This window comes from Zonotrichia leucophrys, chromosome 10 (assembly GCF_028769735.1).
Source record: "Zonotrichia leucophrys gambelii isolate GWCS_2022_RI chromosome 10, RI_Zleu_2.0, whole genome shotgun sequence".
NCBI classification, from domain to species: Eukaryota; Metazoa; Chordata; class Aves; order Passeriformes; family Passerellidae; genus Zonotrichia; species Zonotrichia leucophrys.
The window spans coordinates 7,838,657-7,861,842 of record NC_088180.1 but is presented as its reverse complement, the minus strand read 5'-3'; the positions used below and the strand labels follow the sequence as shown (position 1 = coordinate 7,861,842).

Sequence of the window (23,186 nt, the reverse complement as noted above, 5' to 3'; positions counted from 1 at the left end):
TGTTAAAAAATGAGAACTAACTTTGATACATCCCATGCTATCCTTTCTAGAATTAAATGTATGTTCCTCTTTTAACCCAGCAGGTGAAAGACTTCTTTCAGTCTCTTAATCTATTGACATTTTTTCTTCTGAATAACTAAAACATTTCTTATATTTGCAGAGAATCCATTTGCCACCAAGACCAGTTTATGAAAATGGGTAAAGTCTATGGGACAAAATGTCTGCATGGTTACTAGATGTCATACTAGGACCTTGATTTATATTTCCAAAAATAAAATAATATAGAATATTATAAAAGAGGTGGGAAATAAGGGAGAAAGGGAATAGATCAGGAGCTTAAGGGGAATTTACAAATGAACTGCTACAACACATTACTTCTCAGCTTATTCTGAGAACAGTGTGCATTCGCTCTTGAGCAGCAGCTCTGTTTCCTCTTCACACTGTGTTTCCCATGCCAGTATGGAAGAGGATACATGTTTCAGTCAGGAATTCTGTTGCAGCAGCCACCGAGTGGTTTGTTATCAATGGATCTTCAGGTCCTGTAGCACACCTAGCAATACCTATTAGCAATACCTATCATCTTTCATTTTTTTATATCTAATGATGAATGTGATATTCTTACCTTTATGTCTGTCCAGGGAACATGTAACAGTTCTTCAGAATTTAAAACTTGAAAAATACATTTTCTAGCTGGAGTAGTCTAATGAGAGAATATATTACCTGAAAACTATTTCTGCTGAGTAACAGATAGTATTTTTGCAGCAAAATCTTTCTTTATTTTACTTTCAGCTTACTCTCAGTGAGCTGGATAATGGATATTACAGTCAGTCTATTCACAGATAATGAAATCCACAGGTGGGATGTCTGTCCTTGGAGATAGTCAAAATCCATCTGAACATGGTCCTAGAGAGCCTGCTCTGGGTGGTCTGATTTTAGCAGGGTTCTTAGACAAGACCTCCAGAGTTCCCTCCCAGCCTCAGCTGTTCAGTGATAGGGAAATGCATTTTTGAATACTTTGTGTGCAGCCTTTGAAGAGGGATGTCTTCTTAATGTCAGTTTGGCTGCTAAGACAAAATGCCTTCAATTTCTGTTTATTACTTGAATGGCACAGTCTAGGAAAAAACATTTTATAAATTAGTTCTTAAAGGACTTCTTCAAAACTCCCAAAGCATATTTTTTAACTTCTCATTTTTGACAACCTGCCTTGTCTTCTTTATGTATGTAATTAGGCATGTCCAGAGAATACTTAGTTTGTCATTTAAGCAAATAGTTGTTTGAGGTATTCAATCTTCATTTTAATATTTGCTGGAGCAATAACAACGTTTTTTAAAAGTGACTAATAGCAGTTCTAGGGTTTACATTACTTTTTTGAATGTTTCTTGGGTCTTATTACTCTCTTACCCCTGTAACTGATTCACAGTCAGCTTTAGATTTCTTACTTTTAGATGGAAAAGCACTAGAAAGAGAAAAAATTCCTTGAATTAATCTTCATTATATAACCAAACACAACCTATTCTTCAGTGAATTGTTTCATCCCTCCATGTAAGCAAGAGTTGTTAGACAACAATCTGTCCAAGCAGAGGTAGAACTGTATAATATTGTAGTTTTAGTTCTCCAATTTAATACAAAAGAAAGTTTTAGAATTATATGATTTTCATTCTAGTAATGCATAAGGTAAGGTAAATAAATCTTTGGTACATAAATAATTTGTTAGTGTACAAGAACCCCGTAAGATATTCCTATTCTCTGTCACTGTCTGGAGGAAAAGCACACTCTGGGCTGATTGCTTATGTATTATTTATTTTAAAATGTTTTTGGAAGCATACTGGGATGACTAGGTTATATGAATGAGAAGACACATGAGCAGTACATGAGCAATCCTCAGATTTAAAGTTCTGTAAGAATATAGAGACATTGCTTGGATGGATGTGTATCAGTGGAGGGATTGGTGGCTTGAAAAAATTAAAGAAATGCTATCCAGTTGTTTGTTTCTTTGTACACTGTAATTGAGAATGACTAACACTTTTATTCATTGTTCTAGTCCTCACATTTTATTTTCTAGCTTTCTTTTTCCCTAATGGTTTCTTCCATTCTGTCCCTGTCTTATCTTTTACAGTCCTTTTTAATCAGTTTGCTTTTGTTACAATGAAAGTACAGTTTTTCGTGTTTTGGGAATTCTTTGAAATCTAAGCCCATTCTGTTCTCATTACACCTTATTTCTTCAAGATTTTGTTGCTAAAAATTGAATATAAATTTTATAAATTAAATAAAAATTCAATCTAAACTGTCTTGAACTAGTGCAGCTTTCAGTTGATACTGTATGGACTTACTTTATACCATTGAGGTGTGTGCTGATGTAAACCCAGAATCCCCTGAAGAGGCTTGAAGCTGAGTTGTGGCCACAGTCTAAGTTGCCTGGAAGTTTAGCCTCACCTTGTTCAAAGTAATGAATGAAACACTATTTTATGTGATTTCTTTGAGAAGCTTTTCCTGCACTCAGCCCAATGGCATTTTGCATCTTTCTAATCTCAGGCACAGTCTGAGGGGGGAAAAAAGTGATGGAATGAACGCAATTAATCTTTGCATCATTGGGAAAGAATAGTCCAGACAGAAACACTGAGAGTTAATAAAAAGTAGTAGCAGAGTCAAGCCTCAAGATTTTTTATTTTGCTTCAAAACATTGAAGCCACAGTATTTATTCATACAAGGTTTTGTTTGATTTCCCACATCTTGTTTATTTATGGTTTGTTTGGGTTTTTTTTCATAAGAGTGATAAATTACTTCATTAATATAAGGACTGATTGTGCATTCCATGTGGCTGATATAGTTCATCTGCAATGTTTAAGGAAAATTAATATATATTCACCTAATGTATCATCTATAAAGAGATGGATTTGGGGACAGAATACTTTTCAACAGAAGGTGATTAATCTATTGCTCTTCTCTTAATGTGTAAATAATGTAAAAAGGCAAATTCCTGAGAGTTTTCATCTGTGTAACTTCCCTTCTCTGTTTACATCAGAAGATGGTCACAATAGAACAAATGTATTGTGTAAGCAGGCTGGAGGAGAAATGGTTACTCTTACTGTACATTTTAATAGATGTGTGGAACTGAGGAAACAAGATTACTGCAAGTTAAGGAATCTATTTTGGTGCTGTATTGGGAATGATAATGAACAACAGAAATGTAATAATCCAGTTTTTTCAACTGTTTTGGTTTTCTTTTTCAACACCATGTTTGTGTCTGTCTTTTCGTCAGGTAAACAAAATGATGGATGTCTTTAACCCTTTTCTGGGGAGGATGGGGAGGTGGTGCAATAAGAAGCTGTAGTTGTGCAGGATGGGAGGACACAAAATACATTTTCAGATTATGTGGGTAGAAACTGATAAATACAATATTCCTGCACCCAAACTGGTTAGCCACATTTCCTTTTTCACATGTGTATGTGTGCACTCTGAAAATCCTCTACTAATATTACAGGAGGTAAAATAGTGTTCTAAAGAATTATTAACCACTCCATGAATTCAATCAGGATGGTGCTGATGAACCAAGATACATTGATTTGACTCAGTTTCCTGTGCTTGTTTTGTGCACAGGAGAGTGAATGCATTATTTTCTTGCTACTGGTTTCACTGGAGTCAGGCATAAATCTTTATACGCTTCTCTTCCTATCTCTCTACTGTCCTTTGATGGAGAAGAGAGATATCAGAGACTTAAAACAGAAAACGGCAGTCTGTCCAGCTTGAGATTAATAGATTTGTAGAAAGGTTGCTTTTGAAAAATTATGGCAGGAAATATAATCAGTTAGTCATGAAGATGATACATCCATCTTTTTGTCTGTGAAGAAAAAGCAAGTAGTTACATTCACCAGCAAATCTAAAGTTGGTGCTTCATGAAAGGATGCTCTGTATCAGTTGCTTGCTACACGCTCAGTCTGTAGTGTTTCCCCACTAGTTAAGTGAGTGAAAGGATTAAAAAACCTGTTTAATATCTCTTCCAGGAAACATAATAGTGTTCTTCTGGCTTATTGTGTTTTAATTCTGTGGTTACAGCATTTGTTCTTATCAGGAAAACTCAGATTCTAATACTGGGTCTCTTTGTAAACAGGATAGTAACCAAATAGATTGAAGAGCAACAGTTTAATTTAGCATAGTTACTCCTGCTAAATCAGCGTGCATTACATCAGGGAAATGTATGTCACAACAACGTTTGTGTAACAGTCTCAGATTCAAAAAATTCTACTGTTACCAGATCCCTTTTCCTAGAATAGCTCCACCTATTCTTTAAGCATAAAAAACAAATACACCAACCGGGTAAACAAATGCAGACAACACCCCAAACAAAACCAAAACCCCAACCAAACAACAACAAACCCAAAAAAACCACAACAAACCACAACAAACCACACCTCCTCCCCGCCCCCCACCTCCCCAACATCCTTAAACAGGAATGTTTGGCAGAAATCCGTATTTTAGCTGTTTAATAAAAGCAAGTAGACAAACAAACAAACAAAAAAAAAAAAACAACAACAAAGCAGAGCACCCCAAACCTCTGCTGTTAGAGAATGACTTCTGTTTTTAAGAAAAGTGATTTGTTAAAACTGCTGGTCTCCTCCATAAATGAAGAAAGTCTCTGCTACTCTCCTCCTTATGTAGCTGGAGGCCATTTAACACTATTTTAACTGACTTTGGAATTCATGTCAATTGATAAATATTCATGCAGTTTGTCTGCTCTTTTTCAGCTTAAACAGATTTAAAGCTGCTAGAGCTGAGAGGAAAGCTGACCATGAATGTCAGTTCCAAGGAGTTTTTATACTGGTTTTGCTGGAAAAATGAACACAATATTGCATCATCAAGAATGAAAAATATTTTTATTTCCAAAATATTTAAGCATTTTCTTTAGATTGTTGTGCTTTAGAAGTGGAAATAACACTGCATAATTTTTGAATGCAGCTTTGGGATAAAGGAATCTTGTTAAAGCATCAGGCTGAAAAATATCTAGACATGCATTTAAAAAATGTAATGACTTGGAAAATGTGAATTCGCAAATAGGCTCAAGTCTTCTTCTCATGTATTAGTGAAGCAGAGTATTACAACCGAGTGTATAAGAGATTCTCTGTTTTGCTGTCAAAGGGAAATTCTGATAACTCCCATAGGACAGGTACCAGGTTTTTTTCTTTGTGCACATTTTCTAGGTGATCAGTGGAACACCTACACAGTTGTCTCTCAGGAACTCTAAATAGAAGGAAATATCCAAAACCTCTCCAGTTATTGCTGATGCACAATTCTTGTTGATACTGACAGAATTTTGCTAATCATGAGGATTGTTTCCTTGAAGACCTGGGAGTATTCTTCAGATGGCTTGCAAGATAAGTTTTATTAAATCTGAAAATCAAGACCTATGGTTGTGTTGATGACAGAGCCATTTAAAAATGTCTTGGATGCTATGATAAAGAATATGGTGTGCAAAAGATACAAGGATACAAGTTAGCTAGAAAAAATACCACAGAAAATACTGTAATCTGTTTTTGCTAAATTAGTAGTGGCAAAGAGCAATCTGCTGACTGACACTCAAGTAGCTTCTCTGGAGTAGATTATTGGAGCAGCAGCAAGTGATTTGTCAATGCTGTCACAGGCCCATAAACTATGGATAGCTCTGGATATCACCAGTGCAGCTGCAGCATCACCAAAGGAATTCTTGTTCTTCAGCTGCATATATACTAAGAGGGAATAAGGAAAGTCAGATGTGATGGATGTACTTTATTGAATGTAAAAATGAACTAGGAGAGAGGAATATTTATAAAATGCACTTTTAAATCTTATCCTGTAGCTCTTCCTGTTTCATTTTGTACAAACAGGGTGGAGCTGGTGCTCCTCTGAATCCATAAGGCAAGGAGGGTACTGCAAACATAAAGTAGGGGAATTTTCCTTAGGAACTGTTGAAGGCATGTTGGGTGAAATTTTCTTTTTCTAAAAAACCGTGAAAGTAAAGGACAAGGAAACATGTCTTTTTCTATTAACTATAAAAAGGGATTGAGGATTTCAGAAGGATTTATGCGTGTCCTATCAAGCAAAAAAAGTCCAGAAGTACCAAAAGTCATCCTTTGAATTCCAGTGTACCAGTCTAGAGTTCCTAACATCTGTGTCTCTCTTTGGTGTTTAGGCATAATTATTTCGACTTGTTATTTCAAGCAGACCCAAAACTGTAATTTGATTTTGAGTTTACCTATAACATAGAAGATGACAGTAAATAACAATTTTTAAGGGTTTAATGCTAATCATATTATTTCAAATGTTGTTCTTTTCTTGTATCTGTTAAGCTAATTTCTTATCAACAGAAGAAAATCTGATAACTTTGTCTTATCTCAGTAAGTGTTATTAGCTTGATGTCATCTTTTTATTTTGTATGTGATTATACATTGACTCATTTTTTTTTCATTGCTGTAAGTCTTGAAATTAGTTTAGCTAATCTAAATTTTTTAGTCTTCTACTTTGGGGATTCTGAATATTATAATGTTTAAAGTGTTTGAGATTGTTTTAAATAGTTCCTAAACCTTATCTTGGAAGTGGAAACAACTCCACAGAAGAAACAACTTCATGCCAACAGCAGCTATGAATACTATATCCTGTGAAATATGTGTCTGTTTCTCAGACACTACTATTCTGATCCTAGCTGTACATGTTATTCTTGCTCTTTAAGAGTACTATATTTATATGACTTATGAATATGTCTCCATTAGCATTTTATTTTACAACAGGGATATACTTTTGAAGCAAATCTTTGTCTTCCCAATTCGCCACATTTGCTTTGATCGCTGGAATGGCTGAGTGGGATCTATGTGTTTTACTGATGCAACCAAGCCAGATGTTGCTCTTCAAGATCACATCTGATGTGCTCAGCAGCTCAGCAGCTAATGGGCTTTCAGTCATTAGGGCCAAAAATAGAAGCAGTATGAAGTAAATGCCCCAAAACATTTTTGCTGTGAGCACTTGTGTCTTTGTCACCAACTGCTTTGACCTTCTGATCCGCTCTTATGGCACTCAGCCCTTTGCTACTGCCCTTGTGTTCTCTGTGGCCCAGGGTGGACAGCAGCTCACCCCTCTGTCCCAGGCTGCCATTGAACATCCCAGCCCTGCTGTCACTTCTGTCTGTGCTGTCAGGATAAACTAGATTGCATGTCTCAGTGCAATCCTCGTGTTCAATGCAAGAAGAACCAAGGAACATGGTTTTTGTTTGTTAGAGTCCAGAGGAACTGCTCTCACATTTGTTCTCCAACCAAGGGACTGTTTGCTTGGATTTCTTTGGAAGTATTCCAATTGGACTTCAGCTTGCAACTGAGACCATGATAAAGTGATTCATTTGTGGCATTGTTAACTTTGTGATGCAGAAAGTTTTGCAATAATCAATTATCAATTTGTTTTCACAGCAAATAATTAATTACTTGGTTGCATGTACTGTTACCACATGTATTGAGGGGGATAAAATATGCCTTTTCATCCTTTTTGAATAATCTATGTCTTATCATTTTAATGCTTTCTGGTGTGAGAAGAGAGTGCTTAAAATGCATGCTGACTTTTACTTCCTACCATCACTCTAACAAGCCAGAGATTGTCAAGAGAGCCCTGCCTTAAGAGAATGGTAGGTTTTTGAGCTCACCGCATTCTGTAATAAAACAGTTCTCACAACAGTCTATAACTGTTTTAGAGATAAGTTCTAGAATTTGGTAGAAGTGTCTACTAGCTGTTGAAAAACAATGGAAAACAAAGCCATTAGAAGTCTAATAGGACTCAATTTCTAAACACCAGCGATGTTTTTAAAGCATGTCCTTTTGTTTCAGATTTGCAGACCACTTTATTATTAGAGACACAAATGCAGTTTTCATCTTCACCAAACTGACCTCCTGTTTTGACTCTCCATGTATCCGCTAGTAATTTTTCTACATCACTGCTAGTAAAGTGCTGGCAGCAATTCTTGTATTTCTCCTGTCAACCAAGCTTTATTCAAGTTTGACCTTCTCTTTGTCAGACAAGCATCACTCATCTCTTATGATGTGCTAGCTTTAATATTATCTTTCAAGCGTTATACGCAATCTCCATAGAATAAGCTTCAGCAATACAACATCCTCTGGGCTTACACAGTGTAATGTTCTGTTCTCTAGTGGCAACAATAGCTTCTGGGTGCAGCATTTATTATTTTAGCATGACTTAATTTGTGTCATTGTTTTGGCCAATCTACTTCTTTAATGTCCTGCTTCTATTCAAACCTGGTTTTCATCTTTTATTTCCCTTTCTTGGCAATAGATGCTAATTAAAATTGTCCATCTCAGACTTAAAACTACTTCTGACTGTAGGTACTTTACACATGTTATTTTCATGGAACAGCTGTATTGTTATCTAATTTCAGCAAGTATTTTGTCTGAAGGCTTTGCTTCCAGGAACAATGTAATTATCAGTCAGTTTGACGTTCTTGCAGCCATTTTTCGGAATTAAATATTGAAATTGTACTTTTAGAGAATAATGAACTTTAATTCTTTTTCCTGTTTGGTGTTGTGCAATAATGCACTCTTACAAGAGTGGAAAATCAATGTTTTGATTAATTTTGATCCTAGGATTTCCTAACAGTTTAGATTTTTAGAACCTTGTTACAGTTCTTGTGCTATGACGCGGAGTGGATAACTGAATATTTGCAGTCATTAAAGAAAAGGGAGTGTATTGGGACATTGTTCTGCTGCTCAGAAAAGTGCAGAAGTGAAATAATGGCACAAGACTTCTGAAGGAGGGTTATGACTGGGGAGCAGAATCACCTGAACCTCTTTGATGGAAATACCTCTGCTGACTGATAGAGCCAGTTGTATTTCTGATGGTGTCACAAGCTATGAAAGCAAAGGTCTGTCCTGACTTCCATATCTTCATTACTAATATACCTTTCATGCTCGGAAACTCTGGCTTTTCAACATCCTTTATAGATTTGTTTTTTCCTCAGAAAATTGGGTATAGAAACTGGTTGACTTGCATGATTAATTTCTATTTTGTTTAAGAAGTTACAGGTGACAGCATTGCTAATAGAATGAATAAACTGGACCATGACTGAAAAGTGAAAACAGTTGATAAAAATGTAAAGTTAAACTTTTCTCAGATTTGTTAATTTTAATTCCAAGATTGAATAGCAATTATGCAGTATTAATAAACACTTATTGGAAATTTTACTTAGCCTACATTTAAACTGGTAGGTGGATAGAAAATAACCAGGGGGCTTATTTGAGGGTACTGAAAAATGACAAGCCCCTCTCACTTCATTCCCCAGCCATACCCATGTGCAAACTATTTTCAACAGAAGCCAAGATTTAGTGGCTATGCTGAGAATTATACAGCTTTTTAATAATTGGAACTTATTAAAGGAAACTTAAAGACTAATTTTATCTAATTTCCTGCTTAGTTATCTAATTAAATGTAATTGACTGCCTTAAAAAATAAAAAGGGCTTGTGCGCACTTTCCTTTTGCCTTCAATATTTGACATTAGTAAAAAAAATTTTCAGTAGTATGTAGATAGATGACCACCCTGCACTTCATCATTCTGCTACACAGGTTTGTCAATATCAGTGTGGACTGCACTGAGCTGAAACAGCAACAATTAAGGAGCAAAAGGATTTTTCCTGTAATCCTAGTAAAAAATACCTCTCTCTTATCTACACTGGCCTTTGGTATAAAGGCACAATCTGAAGGCTATTACTGGTATTTCATAATGTAATGAATTTTCAATTAAAATGTAAGGAGAAACAACTAATTAAAGTAAGAAGGGTTAGCTATAAGAACTGGTGTTTCCACTGCTCCTAGGTGCACTCATTACTTTTTTAGGTTAGTATTTTGACTGTGTGGATGATAGAAGTGAGTTACATGAAGATAAGCTCTTTTAAGTAAATCATTGTCATTCAGCAGTATAATCTGAGATGTCTAGCCTTGAATCCCTGATTTGAAAATACATTCAGTGGTCTCTTACATAATCACAGTTCATTTCTTATCTACATCAAGGAATGTTGCTGTCTGTTCTGGTAGCCTAACGACTACTAAAGTGAATTGCTTGGTGACTGTACACTTCCCGATTTGGTGTGTACACCAAAATTCCCGAGAAAAATTCCCAAAAAATTTTTCTCATACATGCAGAAAACACTTCCACAGTTCAGATTATTTCACTCATGGTGAGTTCAGAAGAAGCAGTAAACAATGAAGTTTTCAAACTAATTTTGTCTCTGAAGATGCATTCATTTGTTACAAAGAAGAGATGTTCTTAAGATCTCTTTTTTGGGAAATTTGCGTCACTTGTCCACTTTATGCAATTTCTATTGAGAAAAGAGACCATTAGATGGGTGCATTTTTCTTTGTATGTAGTCACTACCAAGAAAAGCAAGTTAAACCAAAAACATACTTTTCCTCCTTCCTAATTTTGATTGTCACTCTCCTCACTAAATTTAGGTAAAATTAGGTTCCAGTAAAGGAAATGTAGTGAAATTAGATTAAGTTGGCTGAAAGCAAGAGAGGTAAAGAAAATTTTATATATCTATCTATTTCTCATACTCTGAAAAAAAATCCATTTTATGTAGAAGACAAGTCTTAACTATTTTTAATATAAATTTTTTTAAAAGTGAATTAAACATATAATTCGTGTGATTCTTTAGGCATCTGATATGAAAGTATCTGCCAACTATTTAAGAATTGCATTCCACATAAATAATACTGAGATTTGTTCTGTGCCTTTGTATGTCAGTATTACCAATTTTGCTATGACGAGATAGTCTAAAATAAGGTGCAGGTTGCATGAAAATACTGTGGTGAGTCTTCTTAAATTACAAGTAGTGCCTTGCTTAAAACTTCGCCCAGTCCCCAGATTTTTCTTTGCCTTTTGGATCTTCCTTTTTTATAAGTTGGAGAATGGATGTCTCTCCTACCCTAAGTGCTAAGTGCTGTCATGACTTTCCTCTCATTGATGTCCAGATGCTGCTCCAGCCCTCTGGGATTAACTCCTCTCTACGTCTCAGAAAAGCACATCCCACCCTGTTGCCATGGCCAGCCCAGCTTACAGTCACCTATTTCCTCCTGGTTTTGCTTTCACCCTGCTTATGAAGTGCTATAATAATTTTGGAGTGGGGAGGTTAGATCTTATGGTTGTCCAAATATTCTTTATATGCTTGAAAGAGTAGCCAGTACTATCTGATATTGTGAAACAAATCCATTTCACAAATAATTATTTTAAAAAATAGAATATTTAAAGAGTAAGCTCATTTTCATAGATCCAGTCAGTCAAATGCTTTGATCATGTAAGCTGCCTCTAAAATTAGTGGCAGAATAGAGCATTTTGGTTCCCTGATTGTCACTACTGTTCACTATGCAATCTACAGTTGCCAGTATATTTATGTGTTTGAATGTCATTTTTCCTGTATATAAACTGGTTTAAAAATTAAATGTGGCACGTGTTTAAGGTGTAAATTGTTATTCTGTGATGTATGTAACCTGAGATATCTCTGAGCATCTCGAGAATATCCACACAATTTAAAGGGTCCTTGAGCACTCCCTTTGGGGAGGTGGGAAGATCAGTAAGGTGACAATTAAAATAATGCTGTTTCATGTATGCACTGTGCTCTAAAGTACAAATGTGACAAGACAATAAAAGGAGGGTAGTTTTTTCTATCAGCAAATATTTTCTGTCTGATTGTAAATTTTCACAGTGTGCTCTTACATTAAGCAATTTAGAATGAGATATATATATATGAAATAACTTATACTTTCACAATTGTAGTTCTGTTAGTATTTGGGGAGTAATTTCTGTCATTTTATGAGTAGCTGTGATAGAATAGTTACAGTCCAGTAGTTGGGCTGGGGAGTGTGGTCTTTATATCCTTAGAAACACTTGCCTTTTCCTTGGAAATAGAGCTTTATTTGTTTGAACACTGAAAATATATTAAATATATATTAATTATTATTTAAAATACATTTATTAAACATCCCATGGAGATGAGGTATAGTAGGTGAAATGTGTACTGTCCACACTGTCTTTCATAAGTGGCAGGTCTTCTTATCTACCAAGAACATCTTTTTGTTTGTTTAAAATGTAGTGACAGTGATCTCACCCCAATTATATGGCTAAGCACCGGTGTTATTTGGATTCTGGTCTACATTAACAGATTAAAACACTGACAGATTTTATAGCATGAGATTTTTTTCATAGACTGGTTTTTCTAACCTATATTCCCCTTCTTCCCAATTCTCTTTCAGATAGCGGTTCTGTGGATGAAAAGGTTTAAAATCACCTATTTGCTATAGGGATCATGTATTTTGTTGATGTTTGTTTGTGACTTATTTGACCTGTTTTGTTCTGTCATTTTAGTTGTGAAATCTGCATGGTTTTTCCCAGCTTTCCACTCTTTTGTTCTCCTTTGATTGTATTGCAAATGTGTTGCATTTATATACAGGGTAACCCTCACTGTTGTGCTTACCATAACTGCCAACACAGGGGTCTGCTGCTGTCAAACATGATTCTGATTTTTGCCTCTAATTATCACCTACCCTGCATTCCCTATAGGATTTAAAGGGCAAGGGTATTTGGGAAGCAATACCTTACCTTCCCATGGGTTCTTCCACCGTGTGTCACTAAATGCTGAGTGCTATCAAAATGTTTCCCAAAGGAACAGTTAGTCTAGCTTTGGCCTGGAGCTGACCCTGCTAAACATTTTCATATGTCCTACATGTCTGATGCAGTTAAATTGTGTCCAAAACCTACTAAAAGCAACCAAGTAACTGTACTTTTTTTGATCTCTGTTAAAGGCTCGGTTGGTAAGTGCAGGTTCCTTGGATGCTTCCAAGCTTTATGCAGTCCAAGCATTTGCTGGGTAAGTAAAAGTATAATTGATAATTTTTTCATTTGTATCTGCAAATTATTCTTACAGCATTATAGTATTTTTCCTAAGATTTCTGTTTTAAGAAATTGTATTTTAAAAGGAAGGTAGTTTTATTATGTCGTCCCCTTTTAATTTTTTTTAATTCGTTATTTTCTGAGAAATTTATACAGCACTTCCAATGGTGAGGTCAGTTAGGTAACAGATTTTACCTCTTTGCAAATAAAATAAGTATCCTTTAAAGCTGTAGCTCAATTTTGTCTTTGTTCTGGTAAATGTATAGTGCTGCAATTCTAGCAATATAATATCTTTCTAGTACATGAAATTAAAAAGTCAAGGGAAAAGATCTTGCAGTGGCTGAGAGTGTATGTGGAAGAGACCTGTACATTTTGGTTTTTTGTCTCCAAATGAAGTTATTGTGCATCCAGTTCAAGGGATTCTTTCCTATTCTGAATACTTTCTTATTATTTAATCTGGAAAGGTAAAGAAATAAAAGCCTTTGGTAAAATTTATCAGTTTTATTAGTTACCTAATTAAAAGGGGTATTATCCTCTTGCTGGGGCATTCTGTAAGTACTTTTTTTACTGTAATTACAATTTATTACAAAGTGATGAGATTAAATTAATCATTCGTCTTCAGCTTTTATGTCTGAAATGCTATCCAGTTGACACTGTGAAGTTTTTCCTGTTTAGATTCCTATTTTGAGCAGAGGTGGGTGTCACTAAAAGGTAGTTATGGGATTAATTTGCTTAATATTATGCACTACATCAGATGGCTGGCAGTAGCTCAATATTAGCTCATGTTTTTAGATGAAACCTTACTTCTTTTGCTGACAAAGTTTAGACCTGTCCTTGCCTTGCTTTGCTGTTCACAGTGTCTTTATTCAAGCCTCTGTTTTACTAGGCCTCCTTAAAAACAGTTATGCAATCTTCATTTAACTTCTCATTCAGGCAAAGAATGCTATCATTCCAAAGACATTTGTGGCTCTGTTTTAATCACACTTCCCACTCTACTCCTTCGTGCAAAAACTAATGCTAATTTCTAGGATCCCTCAGTCTTTTTACTGCCAGCACAACTGAGTGCAGTTAGCTCTGACTCCTTCTCCCTCTTAGTCTCTCCAAAAGGTGTTGCTATTTGAAGTGAGGGAGGAGATTTCTTCCCTCGCAATCATTGTTACCACGCTTTATCTATGCAAAAATACCCCAGCTGACTCTCTTCTGTCTCACTCTTCCCGCTCTGCCATAGCACAATGCTGGGGCCCCACCTCATGCACCGGCACCCCCAAGTCCATGGCAGGGACTGCAGCTCTCCATTCTCTGCAATGATCTTCACTTGGTTGCATGAAATGAGAGAACAGCCCATGACAAGAAAATAAAGGCAAAGACCAAAGACAGCATTTCTGGGGCTTCTCATGCAACTTCTCTGTTAAAAGGCAGAAATACCACCTTAACTGTTTTTTCCATACCAGTATCACGTAATAACATCTTCATTTTATTTTTCTTCACTTTCTTAAAGATGAGGCACTTTAGAGCTCATTATTTCCATATTTTTATAAAGTGAAAGTAGGTCAGCTGGAGTTCTCATCATGTATATGGATCCTGGGTAGTACTGTTTTACTTTTTCCAGAGACTTGCTCTTGTATTCATTTACTGCTTCCTAATGAGCAGTCAGAGACTGATAATTTTACCACATGGCCTAATCCATTCTGAAATTCACTAACGATACACAGATGGTGCTGCATGCAGATGATTACTCCTTTCCTTCAGTGGCATTGTCTCTATGGTAATCAAATTTATTTTTCTTGAATTCTCTGACAAATTCAAATAGATTACTGTTAGGCAGAATATTTCCAGAAGCACCAAAAAACAGTTAATATGACAGGGTTTTTTTCCATGCCTTTAATGATAACTTTTATCAAATTATTATGATTACACTTCATCATCTTCTATGTCAAGTTATTGTTGAGTTATAATTGGAAGTAGGGAGGAGAGTAGACAATTCAATGTATAACCTACATTAACATGAAAATTTTTCCTTTGCTATGTTATTTCTTAATGATGACTAAAAGGAGTTAATAAGAACCTCTCTTTTAGTCATATTTTTATGTTATAGAGCAGAATAATAGATGGAAATCCTGTTACAGATATTGCCTCCATGTGAGCACAAGAATGCCTTGTACACGATAAGTTTTATTTACTGCTGATGGAACTGCTCCTGAGTAGCAAAAAGCCCTGAGTTTGTTTCTTGGTCTCTGTACATTTACTTTTCACAACCTCAGAAATGTTATTTTATTTTTATCACACTTTTGCTGGGTTTGTAAGTATGTCTGAAAGCTGCAATTTGGGTCTATTTTGATCTTTATGTTATTGAAAAATATTCTAGTATCGCAACCCGGCACGGAAAAATGGTTGTGGGAAAATATAAAGGAATTGCATAAACAGACTCTGAATTCTTTTCCCTTTCTTAGAGAATGATGTGAGTGCATCAGAAGGAACTGAAAAATTCTTCACTGATTTTAGTTGTATCTCTTTTCGCATAATAATTGGAACAGGTGTAAATAAACTTAGGTCTTTCAGATGATAAACTCTTTGTAGTGAACACAGTTTTTATATATACAGAGATAGAAATATAAGAACTGAAAAGGTATCTGAGGCAGTGACAAAAAGGACCTTGCAGAGAAATATGTTAGGTCTTGAAAAATCTGATATCCTAGCTTCTCTGAGAATTTCCAAGTATCTGTAAATTAGAACTGACAAGGTATGTGGAGATCTTCCAAAACCCTCTGTGGAAAAAGTTCAGGAAGATACCTGTGTTAATTGTTTGGAAGAGTCAGAGAGAATGAAGCCAATTTGTTATCCAGATCAATATGTATTCTTTTAAATTCTGTTGGTGTGTCAGCCTTTTATTCTTTGAAGTGACTCCAGGTTGTTCTTTGTTGTTGTTTCCAAGTTCTGTGTGAGATCTAACTGGGGTTTAATTGTGTGCTCAATTAAAATGCTCAGACCAGACAAGAGTAAAGTAATGATGGTCACCATGGAATTATTTTAAAATGTGACAAGTTCTGTTTTCCACAGTTGCATGGAGTTATTTGAGATATGATTATGTATTTAGCTAGATATTTTAAACTTTGTATCAAATTTAATACAACAATATTCATTGACATCAATGATGTTCAATATGTAATGTTGGGCTCCATCTCAGCTGCCAGATTTACAAGAACTTATCATGGAAATCTTCTCTTGTAATTTATAAATCAATGGTAAAAAGTTTTAGAAGGTATTAAGCAAACATTTAGCTACTCTGTTTTGGGTGAATGCCAGAAGAAAAAGCACCAAGAGCACTTGCACGGTGTTTCAATTGGATCCCATGTGCCTTTGGCTCAGAACTGCTAATTTTGATTTTTAACTGTAAATAGAAATACTATAGGCAGTTCTTAAGGATGTAGTCTTATAAGCTCCATGTTTTTATTTTCTTCTTTGCCTTTTTATTTTTCAGTCGTGGACTGTATGGAATTGACAGCATGCCAGACCTACGAAGGAAGAAATCTTTTCCCATTGTTCGAGATGTGGTGAGTAACTTCTGAAACTGTTGATTCATTTGCCAGTTGTGCAGGTCTTTCTTGTAATTACTCTTGTGCATCAGAACGACAGTTTGCAACAATTTTTTTATGGAAAAAAGGAGTCTTGAGAGAATAGATTGAGGGCAGTAAAAGTCAATGAGGCAGTTGTTATAATGTACTAGATAAGTCTCAATATCTCATTGGATATTTAGGTATTACTGGTGTAATCAAATAATGCGCATTTCATGCAATAAAAAGCCACTCATTTTCACAAAGAGATGTTGTTTGGGATATTGTTTCATTTGATATATTTTGATACTGAAAGAGAGAGAAAGTTTCTTTTAAAAAGCAGCCCTTTTCACTATTAATATTTTAAACATTTATACATACTTAAGGTACAAGGTGAGGTAATCAGCATTTCTAACAGTCATTGTAAACAAGAATAATTTAAGAAAAGAAATTTCAGTGGAAAAGAATGGCAGTTCCTTTGAGATTTACTCTGACTTCCAGTCTAAACAAGATTAAGAAGAGTCTCTCTGCCTCAAAGAATTTCAAGTGCTATTCACATTTCTCTTTTTCGGTAGTATAGAATTCATAATTCAATAAAATACATATTTAGTCTCCGATGATGGTGAGCTCCCAAACCAACCTCTCACTACAAAGAAGTGATTGGGTGTTAGGTTAAGTAAATGACTGCTATTATTGTCATTAAAAGATCAGCCTTTGTCTATTATTGCTCAATGTTTTCTCAGTTTCTGTGTTCAGTTACTCTGTGGTGATCTGCCACACTATCTGAGCAGTCAAAAAGAAAAAGCACAGCAACCATTTTAGAGTAGAATTCCTTCTGAAATTGGTGAAAAATTACACTACACAGCATAGTAGAGCCTGCATTCATTTAAACCATCTTTTTGACAGCAGCTTCTTTACTATTAGTTGTATTAAATGTGTATACTCTATTGTCCTGCTATGATTCTTTATGCATGTTAAATGGCACTCTGCTTTGTTCTTAATTGTTGGAAGTGCTTACAGAAAGGTATAGCTCAGAATACATTAAGACATCAAAATAAATGTAAATGATCCTTTCTTATGCTTACTTATGACTGTTTCAGAAAACCAGAAATAATATTGTTAGAAAGGAGTGCTAGACTCTTTTGATGCTTTCTAAAATAAATATAATTTATTTTCTTTTTTGTGCAATGAATCTGACAAATTAATACTCTCTATAATTTCTTTCCTATCTTGTCTGGATTTTTAAGGCTATGGTAAGTACTTCTTTCTATATTTACAAGTGCTCTGAAATGATCCTACTAACTGTTACAGATTCCATTTATGTTGTGTTTTATTATGACCTTCTATTGGAAAGTTAAAATTATTTTACAACCAAGAATTCAATCATAAGGAAAGTGATGCTTTATGTGAATGTGTTCTCCTCTGCAGCATGTATACCAAAATTGATGGAAGAAGTTTATGTTAAAAAGTTGTCAGTATATTCCATCTTTCCTGATGATACAAGCACAAAGTTTAGGTCTCAAGCATGAAGCTTCCCCAGTGGTATTGGAAAGTCTTAGGAACCTAGAGAAAGAGAAGTTCAAAGTGTTCTCTACTTTTAAATTCTCTTGTATTAATCAGTTTTAGTTTTTCTTATTTTCCTAGTCCCTCTGCACTTCCAGTTTCACTTCATTATTTTCATGCTTTCAGCATTGTATCTCAGTACAATGTTTACCAAAATTCTGTATGTTTTCTTAAGATAATATCTCTAACTCCCATTTGTTTTCATGAGTTCACATTTTAAAAAATCCAATTTTCAACGCACTAGCATAGAATATGTTGAGGTGAAAAAGACCCACAAGGATTATCAGGCCCAACTCCTGGCCCTGCACAGGATCATCAGGCTGACACTGTGACCACTGCCCTGGGAACCCAACCACCCTCTGGAGGAAGAACTTTTCCCTGATACCCAACCTAAGCCACCCCTCTGACACAGCTTCAGGCCATTCCCTTGTGTCCTGTCACTGTCACCAGGGATCAGAGATCAGTGCCTGCCCCTCCTCTTCCCCTCACTGTACCTGCAGTGGGATCTCCCCTCAGTCTCCTCCAGGATGAACAGACCCAGTGCCCTCAGCTGCTCCTCACAGGGCTTCATCTCCAGATCCCTCACCACCTTCACTGCCCTCCTTTGGATGCTCTCCGCTTCCTAAACCACTGAAAAGTTTTTGTATGCAATTGCATTGTCAGTCTTTGCTTATTTTAGATTCAGTCATTAGAGAGGATAAGGCAGTGAAAATCCACCTGCAGGAGCAGTTCTGTTTGCTGCAGTCGTGGGTCATTATTAACTTCTGGTAGAGCATATCTGGTACAGGAGAGAAAGAGAGTGCAAGGAGAAGTGATGGTTCAAGTGCAGTAACAATACAGAGAGCATGAACAGATCTGTTTACTGTGGAGCTAGGAAAAAGATCCAGGGCACTTGGTGATGGAATTGCTGTAACTTCTGCTTTTAAAAAAAGATATTATCTTTTAGATCCTTTAGAGCTTGAGTTGAGGTGAGAATCAGGGAGAGAAATAATAATTATAGTGGAGGTTAGAAGTTTATATCTCAGTGGCCAAATAGGTGTGGTGATCTGCCCAGCCACAGCCAAAGGTAGATCTATTTTACTGCCTTTGCTTCTGTTAATGAAGATTCTAGAAAATTCCTGTATTCAATTTAAATGTGATTTTATACTGTATAATCACTGTAATCAGGCCAGTTTCTTCTTTTGATCAATCTAGACTGTATTGCTCCCTAGCTTTATTATTTGATTATAAGAACATAAAAATAATTTGTGAATCTTTGCTGCTGTTGTAAAGCAGTCTGTCAAAGTGAACACACCAGATGAAGCAACTGCTTGTTTCAGCTAAAATGATAATGCACTGAATTTTTTTTCTGTAAATGTCTCCTCAATAAAAACATTTATAGAGGCTGGAATTCAAATATCTTAATTTAAGATTCATATAAAGAAGATATTAATTTAAATTGCATGTGCCATATTCTCTAGTTTTGTATGTTGTCAGCTAAATACCTGGACTATTATGCATTAATTCTGCTATGAGTAGTCCATTAATTCTGCTATCAGTAGTCTTAACTCCCTTAATCATTGATAGGCAAGTTCAGTTACATTCCTAATAAAAATATTCATACATAAAATAGATAAATCATAACATAATAAGTATTTGTATATTTGTGAGGGCTTTTTTAAGTCTACTAAATGGAAATCATAACAATATAATTATCTTTGAGGCTGGACAGATCATGCTTTTTTGTCTGTGCTACAGATATGAAGAAAAAGCAGATGATGACAGTTATGTCCAGTAATGATTGTGTAGTGGAGCTGAATTGTCTTTTTTTCTAAATCTTCTTTCTGGGCTCAATGCTGCAGTTCTGTTAAAGATTTCTGTTGAATATGCTCCTCTGTGCTGTTTCAGCTGTGCAAGACACAGTTTGCCTATTTCATTGTGATAGAAGACCTCTTCTTTTTCCCCTCAACACAATTGATCATTTAACATGTAATTGTAGCTTGAATCCAATTTGCTTTTACTTACAGTTACCATTTTTCAATGTTTTTGCTACAACGACTTCTAATTATATTAATTTATTTATTTAAGCTTCTAAGGCAAATTTGGAGATAATAAATTAGACAGTGTAGATACAAGTTATTAGGTAGTCTAGAAGGCCTTGGGCATAAAGGAGACTAATTTATTTTAAATCCTGTATTAGAGAGTTTAAAAAAATTTAAAATTAAATAGACAATGGTCTGCTTTATAATCTCTTATTGTTTGGGGGTTTTGCTATGATTTTGGTTGTGACAATTTTTTTCATATATTCATAATTCAACAACACTTAAAGTCCTTATGCTCTGCAGGTCAAATTTTTACCTAAGGAAAGACATGAGGTAATATCTGGACATCAGTTTGAGAGGGTACACAAGTATAAACTGCTGACAAGTTCTGTGTCCTGTTAAGGGAGAGGTGTGAAACACTGCAGGATCCTGTTGCTCTCCATATTCTTTTGATGTTCTGATGTTTTGGACTTGCTGGAAGCTCCAGCTGATGAGTTGCACTTCCCTTTCTTTCTTGCTGCTGCTTGAAAATAAAGAGGCAATAGGGGAAGAAGTTTTCTTGTTATGTTCATAACCTGTCACTTTGTTTCCCATAGATAAATCTGGCAGCTTTTTCCCCTTTCTTTTTCCAAATTGCTCACTCCTCCTTGTTCTATTCCATACTTAAGAAGTGACACTGCTGTGTTCCGTGCTTCATGCTGTTGAATTATCACCAACTTCATTGTTTTAAAATAGAAGCATTGTATGGGCTTTCTCTTGTAGATGTAGTTTGTTCTGACAGTGATACATAAATGGAAATAATCCTTGTGGGTTTTTTTTTCACTAAAATTTCTGTAAATTTAATCCATATGACTTTTAAATTTACTGCTTTGTCACAAATCCCTCTAGGTATCACTCTCTTCCAACATGACAAACACTTTATTGAGAACAGCCTAATTATCTGTTTCCTATTAGGTTTTGTTATTTTATATAGGGCACTGTGCTATAATTTTCGACACATTTCTGATTAAGAAGAAAATAGTAAAGCTCCATGATGCCAAGGGCACCCCTTGGGAGAACTGGGCTTGAAGGACACATGACAGGGTCAAAATTGCTTCCCCATTTATTTTCTCTCAGGAAATAGTATCTGTTTATTGACTTACAGGGATAGCATGAAACTGCAGTTCTGCTGGCTCATGTTCTTTGGTATTGCTGGAGGACAGAACACAGCAGCAGTCATTGCCCTATATTTGAGGTTAATGTTCTTATGCCCTTTGTGCTCCTGTCCTGACAAGTTGTTCGCATTGCTCTATTGCTTGGAATGGCCAGGATTGTGCTACTGAGACCTAGAAGGGTCAAATCCCTTCCTAAGTGTAGGGGACATGGAAACTATAAACTAGCATAGTGCAGGCAAGTAAATCTACATGGCTACTTGTCAAGACTTTGAGAAAAACCTGTGCTTCAAGAGGGATCAAAAAGTTGATGCTCTCACAGTACATTGTTTTGAAACCCAGAACTCTACTGATAATGAAAATTGTTTCTTTTCCTCCTAATGATCCAAAAGCATTTTCACTTGCCGTTTTTAACTTTGATATGTGGGTCTTGAAGCGTTGTGTTTTATACAAAAAATGTGAAAAAACAAAGCATGAACACTAATCTTTCCTTGGGCTGTCAATCTCACTGGCACATACCCATGGCATTTCCCACATTCATAGAATTAAAGGACGGTCACAGAGAAGTAAACAGAATTATTTACTTAATAATAACAGAATGTAGAATCTGATAGCAAATTAATGGCATAGAGTTAGTAAATTGCTGAGTTTAAAAGAGAAAAAAAAAGGGAAGGTTCTTTGTAACAGGAAATGAATCGAATACTACTAAGCCAAGGATGATTTCTTACCCTATAATTGGTTTCACAAGATTAATAATTCTGTGTCAGTCTGCAAGTTTAATTATCATCAAGAGAAATGTATTGAAAATTGAATTAGGGAAAGTGAACATTTAAAATTAAAATTGAACAATCTTATAAATAAATAAATAGAAATCCATTTTAAATATACCAGTGTTTAAAATTATATAATTGGAAAAAATTGGAATTGTCTCTTCATCCAGAGACTAATGATGCAGTTCCTTTGCTGATGTAAGCCTAAATTGCTTCTGGCCCAGTATGCATTTCACAAAAATAAGAATGTCACATACAAAGTATCATTGGAACTTTTGCTGTGATAGTTCTGTAATTATGGACTACAGAGACCCACTTCACAGTTAGTTGAAAATCTGTATCCTCACAACAAAGGCAACAACAGACTTGTGGTTAGTGGGTGGTATAATTGATCCACACACTGCTAGACTGTGAGGGCAGCAAAGCATGACAAAGCAGATAGTGGATGACAGAAGAACAGAGATAAGGCACAAGTGTACAAACACACTTGGAATGATTTAGAATAAGAGAAAGGAGGAATGATAACAAAACTCCAGGTGCAGTCCAGTAATATAACAGTGTTATGGTTGATATTGTGCACAGTGAAATAAATCTTATCTGTCAGGTCAAAAGGATTATTGATAGCAGAAGTGATGTTCAGATTTGAAATATTATTTGTAAAACACACAGAACTCATTCCCCCAGGGTCCTTTCTGATCATTACACTCACTAGTTAATTCTCAAGGACCCATTTAAATTTCTGGAGTATTGCAATAAAGAATATAAAATTTCTTTGTTTATTGTATATTAAAATTACTTATTTTTCAGTCCCTTTGTATGTACCATGCTAGCTCAAAGGAGTTCATCTCTACAACCAAGTAAATTGTCTTCAGAAGCAGAAGTTTTCCATATACCAGTAATATCATGTGGCCAAATGAGGACAGATTGACACAGAGTTCTGGTCTCTTTTCCTGTCTCAAATAACCAAAGTATTTCTCTGTATAGCTATCCATAGCACTGAATTAATATTTTCTTTAAGGAAAATAACACTTTAAGATTTCTTGAGGTCTTTTTATTTAAGTAGCATTTTATATACATACACACCATTTAAAAATGCTCAGTGAGTTACAAAAAATTATCCAGACTGACAACTTGAACCATAAGACTACTGTAAAATGATCTCCCATGTTGCTGCAGGCACAGTCAGCTTCCAAATTAGGGCAGGATGCCTATCCTTGTACCACAT

General features: G+C 35.4%; 1 protein-coding gene across 3 annotated transcripts in view; it reads left to right on the top strand.

Moving 5' to 3' along the window:
* The window catches only part of UNC13C (unc-13 homolog C), a 131,673-nt gene that overhangs the window by 14,416 nt on the left and 94,071 nt on the right, over nucleotides 1-23,186 (top strand). For all 3 annotated transcript variants that reach the window (XM_064722627.1, XM_064722628.1, XM_064722626.1), the window contains exons 3-5: nucleotides 12,269-12,291; nucleotides 12,818-12,882; nucleotides 16,384-16,456. In XM_064722627.1, coding sequence (XP_064578697.1) covers nucleotides 12,269-12,291; nucleotides 12,818-12,882; nucleotides 16,384-16,456 — 161 coding nt within the window. The remainder of the gene's footprint in view (nucleotides 1-12,268; nucleotides 12,292-12,817; nucleotides 12,883-16,383; nucleotides 16,457-23,186) is intronic.